Source organism: Periplaneta americana, chromosome 2, assembly GCF_040183065.1.
Source record: "Periplaneta americana isolate PAMFEO1 chromosome 2, P.americana_PAMFEO1_priV1, whole genome shotgun sequence".
Taxonomy (NCBI): Eukaryota; Metazoa; Arthropoda; class Insecta; order Blattodea; family Blattidae; genus Periplaneta; species Periplaneta americana.
The window spans coordinates 79,566,978-79,579,511 of record NC_091118.1 but is presented as its reverse complement, the minus strand read 5'-3'; the positions used below and the strand labels follow the sequence as shown (position 1 = coordinate 79,579,511).

General features: G+C 33.3%; 1 protein-coding gene across 2 annotated transcripts in view; it reads right to left on the bottom strand.

Annotated features, from left to right (window-relative positions):
* Positions 1-12,534, bottom strand: part of LOC138694368 (serine/threonine-protein kinase VRK1-like) — an 87,732-nt gene that overhangs the window by 44,180 nt on the left and 31,018 nt on the right. For both annotated transcript variants that reach the window (XM_069818033.1, XM_069818032.1), the window contains exon 2: positions 4,901-5,026. In XM_069818033.1, coding sequence (XP_069674134.1) covers positions 4,901-5,026 — 126 coding nt within the window. The remainder of the gene's footprint in view (positions 1-4,900; positions 5,027-12,534) is intronic.

Sequence of the window (12,534 nt, the reverse complement as noted above, 5' to 3'; positions counted from 1 at the left end):
AAAACAAAATTATCGGGCACATTTTCAAAATCTTACCGTTGTTTAAATTAAAATTTTATGAATATTTTATTAATAAATTTTGGAATTTATTTAATCACACAAGAGATAACACTCGACACTACACAAAATGAAAGAAATGTTTCATCATGATGGATGGTCACAAAGAATTACAATAACAAATCACATACATTTTAAAGTTTTCAAATAAAAATGATCTTTTATTTTCACTCAGCATTGACTTGTATCAGGAGAAAGACCACTCAATGTCGCAGGATGTAATTGGAGCATATTTGAAATAAGTCATATCATTACTGTTGAATTCAGGCTAACCTTCCTGGAAAGTTGCTGGCTTACCACACAGAATGTCACCAATCTTGCAGAGTGTAGAGTAAGTACCCTTCGTTCCAATCTAGCACACATTGCAGTTATGCATAAACACATTCACGTCCTCTGATGCAACATTTCGAGCCAAATTGTTTTTGTTTTTTGCCGTACTGCAGTGCTGTTGCACATAAAATAGCTTTTTAGATTCTACTTCAACTTCACACAGCTTACAGAATAGAATTGTGCTGTCTGTACTGAAATGCGTGCAGTTTTTCACTTATTAAACCATTAGTTTTAGGCATGATAAGGTGAGAGTGTTGAAAACGTAATGGAGCACAACACCATACAGAGAAATCTTGTCAATACCTGAGGGATGGTTGTTCTCCCTTCCTCTTGACACTTTTACCTACTAAAGTTATTTACAGAAGCAGTTGACCTTGGCACAAAAACTGACAATAGCCATCCTAATTTCTCCATTCGCTTTCTTTGCATTTGTCCCTTTTTAAGAAATCTCTCTTTTTCTCCTAATTCATAGAAATATATATTTTGTGACAGTATTTTTAGAAAGGAAATGCTGAGAAATTACAAGCAATAATTCAGGGATGTTCAAAACCATCTCTGAGATGGCTGTAAGCAAATAAATGAAAATGGATTAAAAAAGACAAAAGCATAGAAAAAAATATGAAAATGATTGAAAATATGACCATAATATGAAAAATGAAGGAAAAATGACAAAAAAAACTTTCAAAAGCGAAAATATGACATTACACGGCCAATAAAATTTTCTAATCAGATTAGATGAAATCGTGTTTAACTTATATTTGCTATGGAAAAAACATGAAGGAAAAAACATGGCATGTCATAAACATCCGGGCCCTAGTAATAAGACACAATATAGGAAAAATATTAATATCATGTGAAACTAAATACAAATTTATATAAAAAAAAAAAAAAAAATCAACCAATGAGTGGGACTCGAACATGGTAACTTTTGTTTCGTAGGTTGTCAAACATTACACCATTGCACTACTACACATTTTGACAGCAAGCCTTTACCAATGTCCTTTCCACATGTATGCATGGTGAACATTGCAGGCACCTGGAAAATTATTTCTTGTTAAATTAGTGTATTTGGAAGTTTCGTGAGTTATATATTATTATCTAAATTAGAAACAGATAACGGCAAAAAGGGGTTAGGTTCATTCTAAAGACCTGGGAGATAAAACAGGAAGTGGAATTAGTTATAAAGATAGTATGATGTAGAATTTCGGTACAGCTGTGCTGCATAGTTGTTTCTAAGCCAGTTATCTTTTCTTTCCGTGAGTGTACAAACAAAACAAAACACGGGCTGAAAACACGCACAAAAATAGAACAAAACACGAAAAAAAAAAAAAAACAGAAACACATACTTTATGGACTTCTTCAGCTCTACTTACATCAACACACCAAGGTTCTAATGCGAATTAATATCTAACAATTCAAATTCTTAACAGAATTTATTGCTTACTTTCCTGAACAATATTACCAACATACGAAGTACACTATCATACATAATAAATTTCCGTGTGTTTAGAAGATCTATGCAAATGATCTGATGCTACATTTAAACCACTTTAATAATAATGCTGTTTCAATTTTGGTATGTGTGCTGGTTAAAGTTCTTTCCTTCCATATTCATTTCAATGACTTCGTAACTTTATAACTATTTTCTTACTGCTCACATCTCGTATTTTCAAACACAAATTCGTCACTTTCAGATAAGAAGTTCAAGATTAAACTCTTTGAATACTCCTAACACCTGATACATTGTAGCAGCAATCTACTTTTGGAAATACCTATATTGTTGAATTGCAGTTTTTCACTTCTTTATGTCGTCTTCTTTCTCGATATGAGTTTTTTTTTTTTTAAATTTTATTGTACTACTGTACGAGTCAAAAATTTAGTTTCCAGTTTCACACAAGTGGCATGAAATAATTAATTAAAGAACATAAAAATAAACGTAATTCACAATTACGTATATTAATTTAAATTTAAAAAAACCATGGTATAAATTCAATTTCATAATTTGATTTTAAGGTGGCTGCCCCTCAAAAATACGATAGATTTCTCTTGCTGGATGAATGGTTGTTAATACATTCATCATTCGGTCCAAGGTTTGCCAGTTCAAAGTTCAAAGTAAGCCAAAGACAAAATTTTAAGAACAATACAAATACTTAGTGTGACTTCCTTCAGAAGGGAAATAAAACTTTAGACTTTGTCGTAAATTTAGAGCACGTAAAAGAGCTAATCCTGAATGAAAGAACTTCAGACAAATTTTATTGCAAGTTTTTCACGCATAAATAATTCACTTTACCGTACTTGTCTTCATCCTGGTCTATGACTACATATTGTGTTGTTTAAAATCAATTGTCCAAAGACAGGTTTGAACCTGTGACACATATAAGGCATCACTCATGAGGCAATTAAGCTAGGATATAATGGGGTAGATTGGCCAGTTTTTTTCCCCCTCCATTGCATACATAGCTGACTAGTAACATACTATACTAGAATTAACGAATGTTTGTTCTTCTGACAGTTGTGTGTGAAGTTGCAGAGAGGAGTGCGCTGTTGCTGCACTGCAGTGAGAGAGGGACGGGACAGCGGATTTCAAATTCAGAACTACATCTTATCTCACGTTGCATTAAAATAGACTCGAATTCTAATTTCTAATGCAGGTATCTTGAATCCAATATTGTTATTAGAGCTGTCTGACTAAAAGACATTGTCGCAAAATTAAAAGTAGTAAAATTTCACGGAACTACACGTAACAAATTTTGATCGATCTACACTACTAATACCACTACTGCCACTACCATACCACCACTTTTAATAATAATAATAATAATAATAATAATAATAATAATAATAATAATAATAATAATAATATTAATAATAATAATAATAACAATAACAACAATAATTGTAATATTAACCTTCTGAGAACTATAGTCGCGACGTTGTTATTCCCGGCATGACTCCTCCTCTTTGCTTACGTCAAGGAAAGTGAAAGCTCTATAAAGTCTAGGTAGGTAGTATCGTCGCAATTTTTGTTCTTTCGTTGCCGAGTTACCGGACGAGGGATCTATTTGCCACACCATTAAACATTATCATGTCGTAGCTCCTATGATAATAAATCAAGCGCACTGTAATTCAGCAAATAATTGAGCGGAAAATAACGTCCTCATGTGCTTTCTGCGAACGCCAACGAACGAGCCAAAATGGCGGGCGATTATATTACGTATTTATCGAGCCTTCTTTATCTTAATCAGCGAATCACAAGACGCACACGTTTAAATGTAGCCGACCTGCAACGTGATTGGCTGCCGGAAATAAGAGTGACGGGACTATAAGTAAATTTTGTTACATGAATTATGTGCTGTTATTATTTGAAATAATAATTTTTTTTGTTCCTTTTTATAGTACATTTATTTACAAATGGCTAAATAATAAATTATATACCGAAATAAACGAATTCGTAAACAAGTAATATGGATTTAAATTTGTATTTGCAGGAACGAAATCAAACTTCAAATGTTGACTGTTTGCGAGCAAGATAGAGAGCCTCAACAATGAACGAATAAAGTTAAAAATGTGCGACATATTTAATATTTAAATAACATTGTTGTAAAACAGGTACAGGAACAGTGATAATCTACAATAAACACATTTCAATACCAAAAATATAAAAAGTAAAAAGTGGCGCGGAAAACCTCATGTAATAATTAATTACGTATTTTCTAAGGAAAAAAATGAATTGTCTTACTTTTAACAATTGAAACATGAATACATCAAGCAACTCTGACACATTAAAAATATCATTTAAACCGTAAAAATTAAATAAACACAAATAGGCCTAACAACACACGACACACACTTATAATAATTCCCTACACCAATTACTATGAAACACTGAGATAAAAAGACAGAATATTAAACGATAAAACTAAGAACAACGAACAGTGAGTGCAGTCACAGAAAACCGACTCATAAACCATGTGCGTATATTTGTTTGAACTGGCAACGCTTTGCATGCTTGTTGAAGGTTAGTGGCAGCAGGGTGAGAAGGGAACTAACTGTGATTGGGCGCTGCTATGACAACACTCGTTGCTATGGCAACTGCCCCCACCTCACTCATAATGTTAACTGTCAGAAGTACAAACATTCGTTAATTCTAGTATACACTGATCAGACTTCAGAACCCCACATAAGGGGTAATAAATTCTGTCTTTTGTGCTTAGAAATAAAACTTGACACTATAAGAATAGTGAAGTCTCGTACGACATTCACGATAACAGAAATCACAGAAAACCAACCAATCTGAATGTAATATAGATCTGACGACTTCAGAATATTTAGAAAATATACATACTTAAAAAAAATACAACCGACCTCAACCATGAACCATAACTTTGACTAAGGGGACTATGCTAGAGAAACCAGGATAACCAGTTACTGTAATCATGTGGCCATCCTCTATGCATGTAATAAATATGTTCCTAATACAATTTTATATATTAGAGTGATGAACATTACTTACTCATTTCCGGTTTTGCCACTCTCAAGTAACAATTCATCTCCACAAAAAGAGGCCCATTTTTATGTGGTTCTACTTTTATGACATGTTGTGCATCTGAACCCACAGGTTTGTAAGTATTGCTCGATGCTGTAACAAAAATGAAAAATAATATAATACACAGAACTGTGCATGAAAGACTGCTTCAGTACTCTGCTAGACATACTAAATTACTATTATCGAAACAGCTTACACTGAATATTTCTACATTATTCTGAAAACAATGTAAAGAAAACAGCCATTTTAAAGTTTTATTTATATAACTTAAAACTCACAATATCAGTGAACATATGAGGGTCTAGTATCAAAACTGGCCAAGTCACAAAATTTAAGAAAATGAGTTTTAATTAACAACTGAAAGTAGCAGTATATCTCTATCTTAATTGATAAATGAGTTCTATTCAGTCAATACTTAACATAAAAATACAATAAAACATGTTATAACAACATTTAAACAGATTTTAAAACAAGCGTTTTCGCCAATTTTGATTGGCATCTTCAGGTCGTGTAGGTCGAATAGAACATGTTATGATAAGTGAACACTTGGTATATAAAATTAAAAACAGAAGTTGAAACTATAATATAACTTAAAAACAGATAATAGAACTTAGCAAAAAGCCACCATGATGTATGTAGAAGCACTATGTTGAAAGAGGCGTGTGTGACCCAAGAAAACGGTAAAACTCTTCCGTCATTGCAGGTACAGTTTCAAGACATGTGACGATGCTACAAACAGGTCGGTCGTGTGGCCGATTATGGAAAGCAGGAAAAATCCTGTAAATTGTAAGGATAGAATGAAAAAGTATTTAGAAGCATTAAAGTAATATTTAAATCTTCTAAAACAATACTTACAAAAAGTTGGAAAAGCGTCTTGACTGCATGGGGGCAGAGACACGACTGAGCTTTACATTAAGTGGTAGCGTATGACGAAAACTGTATACCTGGCAAGGCTAGTGGTTGGGTGAAAGTTACTTGTGTATGATCTTAAACAGCGGGTTATTTGAATTTGGGTATTGTTCATTAAGGAGCGGACTATCATTATTATTAGAATGGGTGGTAATATATAGTTCCTCTGCAGCATTCATGTGATTATGATTGTTAACAGTCTTTAAAACCTGAAGGGCTTCTTCTATGCCAGTGAGTTCGTGATTAAGAGAAATGAGATGCGTGGCAAACTTTGATTTATTCCTATTGAATTTAAAGTCAGAGACGTGTTCTTTGTAACGCGTGCGAAAGTTCCTTTTTGTTTGGCCAACATATTTAATGGGACAGTTTTTACATTGTAATAGATAGATACCGCTATTGGCAAATTTATTGTAATTTTGCATGTTATTGGGAATTATATTATTAAGTTTGTTGTTGGTACGGAATGCTACGTTAATTTTTTCTTTTCTAAAAAGGTTACCTAATTTGTAAGATACATTTCCAAAAAATGTCATGGGTTTCCAGTGAGTGGTTTAGTCTTTTTGACAGAACTTATTAAGGTGCTATTAGTTTTGGTTTCTGCTTTAAATTTATTTAAGCGTTTTCTTATCAAATTGGTAATTAAATTCTTATTAAAGCCATTGATTTGCTCTAAATTTACAATGTTTCTATATTCAGCCTGATAATTCTTTTTGTTTAGAGGGATTTTGAGCAACCGGTCAACTAAAAAACGGAAATTACTAATCTTATGTGTGTAGGGGTGATTGGAATCAAATTGAATGGAATGACTGGTGGTTGTGGATTTCCTATAAATATTATAACAAAAATTGGAGCCTCGAACAGCTATGTTCAAATCCAAAAAGTTTATAGATCTATTATGTTCTGTCTCACAAGTGAATTTTAGATTAGGATGTAGGTTATTAAACCTTTTGAGAATATTTTCATGGATTGCACTATTACTATTGTAAAGTATGAGATTATCATCCATGTAACGGGGATAGAAGAGTATGTTATACTGAGTAGTTAAATTGGGGACGCCTATAATTTCAATGAGAGCAGTGGTGAATAGCGTTAAGGCCCCTAATCACAAAATTAACAAATTCTTGCATAATTTCTTAAAAAATGCCTTGCAGCTTGAAAACAAATACTCTTTAAATAATTCGTTACATCTCATTAATAACTTGAAATCAATAAAGTTAAACAAGAATACCAAATTAATATCTTTGGACATTGAAAACCTATATTACAATATTCCCATTAAGGAAACCATAGGTATTGCAAAAGATAAATTAAAATCGAAGAACACAGATCATAGTATCATAGAACAAATTGCCAACTTACTTTCTGTTTCCTTAAGACAGAATTATTTTTCTTTCAATGACAAAATTTATCAACAAACAAAGGGCTTAGCCATGGGCGATCCCCTATCTGGTCTCCTCTCGGAAGTGTTCTTGCAAAGTTTGGAATGTAAACAAGTCCTCAATTTAACTACTCAGTATAACATACTCTTCTATCCTCGTTACGTGGATGATACTCTCATACTTTACAATAGTAATAGTGCAATCCATGAAGATATTCTCAAAAGTTTTAATAACCTACATCCTAAACTAAAATTCACTTGTGAGACAGAACATAATAGATCTATAAACTTTTTGGATTTGAACATAGCCGTTCGAGGCTCCAATTTTTGTTATAATATTTATAGGAAACCCACAACCACCAGTCATTCCATTCAATTTGATTCCAATCACCCCTACACACATAAGATTAGTAATTTCCGTTTTCTAGTTGACCGGTTGCTCAAAGTCCCTCTAAACAAAAAGAATTATCAGGCTGAATATAGAAACATAGTAAATTTAGCGCAAATCAATGGCTTTAATAAGAATTTAATTACCAATTTGATAAGAAAACGCTTAAATAAATTTAAAGCAGAAACCAAAACTAATAGCACCTTAATAAGTTCTGTCAAAAAGACTAAAACCACTCACTGGAAACCCATGACATTTTTTGGAAATGTATCTTACAAATTAGGTAACCTTTTTAGAAAAGAAAAAATTAACGTAGCATTCCGTACCAACAACAAACTTAATAATATAATTCCCAATAACATGCAAAATTACAATAAATTTGCCAATAGCGGTATCTATCTATTACAATGTAAAAACTGTCCCAGTAAATATGTTGGCCAAACAAAAAGGAACTTTCGCACGCGTTACAAAGAACACGTCTCTGACTTTAAATTCAATAGGAATAAATCAAAGTTTGCCATGCATCTCATTTCTCTTAATCACGAACTCACTGGCATAGAAGAAGCCCTTCAGGTTTTAAAGACTATTAACAATCATAATCACATGAATGCTGCAGAGGAACTATATATTACCACCCATTCTAATAATAATGATAGCCCGCTCCTTAATGAACAATACCCAAATTCAAATAACCCGCTGTTTAAGATCATACACAAGTAACTTTCACCCAACCACTAGCCTTGCCAGGTATACAGTTTTCGTCATACGCTACCACTTAATGTAAAGCTCAGTCGTGTCTCCGCCCCCATGCAGTCAAGACGCTTTTCCAACTTTTTGTAAGTATTGTTTTAGAAGATTTAAATATTACTTTAATGCTTCTAAATACTTTTTCATTCTATCCTTACAATTTACAGGATTTTTCCTGCTTTCCATAATCGGCCACACGACCGACCTGTTTGTAGCATCGTCACATCTGTCTTGAAACTGTACCTGCAATGACGGAAGAGTTTTACTGTTTTCTTGGGTCACACACGCCTCTTTCAACATAGTGCTTCTACATACATCATGGTGGCTTTTTGCTAAGTTCTATTATCTGTTTTTAAGTTATATTATAGTTTCAACTTCTGTTTTTAATTTTATATACCAAGTGTTCACTTATCATAACATGTTCTATTCGACCTACACGACCTGAAGATGCCAATCAAAATTGGCGAAAACGCTTGTTTTAAAATCTGTTTAAATGTTGTTATAACATGTTTTATTGTATTTTTATGTTAAGTATTGACTGAATAGAACTGATTTATCAATTAACATTGAACTTAATGGAACCAATATGCCTTAAAAAAAAAAAAAATCTCTATCTGGTGAAACAAGAATTTGCTACAAAATCGATCACGTCATTGTATTACAGATCACTGAATACGGGCCAAGTCACTCAGCCAGTTAATTCAAAACCAGCCAAGTCAAGAAGCGACTTAGCGTCATCCTGTTGCGATGTTTTTGTTTTGAATTCTATATTACTTGATTATGCAACAATGTTGCCAAATCAGTAGAAACATATTCGTCTATTCTTGAAATCCTTATATTTCATTTCTGCGATGCTGGTAACAAAAATTCTGAAGTTGTGCACTGTCAACAACAAAACTTCTGCAGTTTTGCATTCATTATATGGAGATGAGATGTATTATGTATGGGATCCTTAATTGCAATCACCAAAATTAGCCAACTAGCATGGCCTTTGAGGACACTCATCTTACCTCCTTTCTCTTTGTGTTTTTCCTCAGACGCAATAATTAATTTTAAGGTATCTTGCAGGAAATATTTAATTACAGATCTATTTGTCTTTCCTTGTCGATGGAATTGATTATGTCGAGATGAGAATGAGCATTTGCCATCGATTACCTGACATTCGCCTCACTATTGGGGAAAACCTTGGAAAAACCCAAACAGGTAATCAACACAAACAGGAATTGAACACACGCCCTAGCACAGCTCTGAACCAGTATGCCTGTGCTTCTGCAGACCGAGCTACACCTGTGGCTGATTTAGCCTTTTCCAGAAAATTTATAAATGAAAAACAGTACAATTGTATACAGTTGCAACAAATCCGGTCAAGTCAAAATTAAAAAGTAAGAACATTTCTTAAATATATTTTATAACATACAGGTGTAATAAAAATTGCTTGAGTTCACGTTTTAAATCAAATATTTATGACAAATGTTCTGACAAAATTATTAAAAACACAATAATTATTCTAAAGGACATGCTGATATTTCGAATTTTATTTGTATTTAAGCATTCACATGACCTGTATATAAAGTAAGCTCTTAAGAACCGTAATCAATCCATAATGTTGTCATTTAAACTGTAACTAATTTTGTACGCAGCTAATTAGAAGCAGGAAAAGTTTTTTTTTTTTTTTTCAAATTCTACACAGGACGGTGTAGTTGCATTGAGATACAGTGCAATCGAGAAGTCCCTCTGCAATGCTTGTGAAGCCGAGAATCCGAATTTAAGTGGCAGCAGTGGCCGCTAAGCATATGATGGACTGTGGAGGTATGAGGCTGTCATACCAGAATGAATACCAGTGCCAACTTTCTCCTGGGTTACTAATGGACCTGCAGAGGGACTTCTAGATTACTGTAGTTCTGTATGCATTATAGGTTTACTGCTTTATTTCCTTATCTTTATATTCTCTCTCGGAAGTGAGACATGTTTTTAAAATCCTAGAAAGAATTTGCCTTCTAAGGTCGAATTCAGTTCAATATTTTCTGCAGGAGAAAGAATTTTTATTGAAGTAACTATAATTTTCTTCAACGAGTCTGAGTGTCAGGTCCTTATTATTATTATAAGCATGTCATTCATTACTAGTTCTCATACACTGTTATTACAAAATTAGCCTACATAATTTACTAACACATATTTTTTATTAAAATGATAAAACAATTTCTAAAATTGTCACTTAGGCCTACATGTAATATTTACTTTTTGTTTGCGCACAAATGAAGTATTTAGTAAACCAGATTTGACTTTTATGTCATTTTCTAGTTTTCGTTACATTTGCATTGTGTGGAACAATCAATCAGTTGAAATTTAATAATATTGACCTTTATGTGAAGAAATCGATTATAAAAATAATTATTTTCAAACATTAGTGTAAAAGCCGGCATTTCTGTATTAATACTTATCAAGATCCTACGACCTTGGCACTTTTATTAAGCACATTACAAACTCTTGAACTCCAACTAAGGTAACAAAAGGTACATATCCATTCAATGGGAGCCAAGCTGGTACATGTTGACTGAAGAACTGGGAGACAAGACACAAGACTGCTTTCTAAATGAGGTTCAATAACAGTCATGATAAGTCACCACAATCCCCAAAGTTGTGAAAGGATCCCTTGTTAGAAAATATTATAAATTTCCGACATTTCTTAATAGAATTATTATTAGTTCTAACTTTTTCTCGTATATAGGCCTATTAAACTATTAGTTTGTATGACATAAGAAAGAGGCAGTTTGGATGTGTGTACTTGTTAAGAAGTGAAAGGAGATAGGGGTATAATTTTCCGATATGCTACTGATAACAAATCAAATAGGCCTATAGTATATGTAATAATTTAACCACTTAACACTGAAGTAACAGATCAATGATTGGTATCTAGCTACATGGAATGTTAGACATAAAGGAAATTGAGGTTAAAAGATGGAGATTGAAAGAACAGCATCGGTTTGATTAGAAGGCTGTCAATAGGGAGGCCAAGGTTATACTAAAAGTATTATAGTGCCATAGAAGAAGAAGAAGAAGAAGAAGAAGAAGGAGGAGAAGAAGAAGAAGTAATAAATAAACTCTAAAATAATCTACATCAGAAGTGAATTAGTCCATGTGTGTCTAACATCTTACTGGCATCAGATTTTGTAACGTAATATTATCTCAGGAGGGTAGCCAGGCAAGCCCAGGTGGGAGAAAAATTGGCTATGGACTGGAAGGTCCTGGATTCAACCTGAGTGGTGGCAGGATTTTTGTCATTGCTAAAGTTTCCAGAATAGCCCCGGAGGTTCACTCAGCCTTCTATCAGATTGAATACCAGGTATTTCTCGGGAGTGAAAGATGGGCGAAGTATGGTGCTGACCATAGCATTTCATGAAAGCATGCCTCCCAAGCATGTCATACAAAGGGGATACTTTTATCTTTTCCTATTTTGGGAAGTATCTGTGTCCACTCATCTTGTGTTTTGGTATGAAGTTCAACATATCCAGTTCTATTCACATGGAGAGGCAATATGCAAGGGGAGGTTACTGGGTTTGAACCTCCCCCTTGACGTTAAAACAATTGTATATATTATTTCAATATATTTGACTGTTTCCATGGATTTTTCTGTTATGTAAAGTGTCTTACCTCCCATATTAAATAATTGTTGACCAAATATATATTAAAACTCTCTACAGCTATACTTATTTACACATATATAATTAAGTGGCGCTGAATAGTCAAAGTTGATCTTATTTAAATATGACGTCAATATGTACCTTTCATACAAGAATAAGGAGTAGTCGAACAGAAGATGTCTGACAGACTGATTCTCTTCTCCACACTTAAAATTTGCATTATTTAAAATGTAAAATCTCTGAAAATATTAGCAGAATTTCCCATGTCCTGTCAAAAATTGTGTTAGAATAAAATTTGGTTGTAGGTACTTAGAAGATAATCTATCTTGAACTATTGGAAAAAATAGAACTCCTGGGGAGGGGGAAGATCTGGAGCTTTTAGGTGTTTGATTTCAATTTCCTGATTCATATACACAGAACACAAATTTTAACATCTTACATTTTAATATAAAGAAGACCATACACATACGAGTCTGGCTCATGAATCTGGCTAAGAGAGCGAGACTCAGGAGCAGGGCTCAGATAAAAAAAAACACAT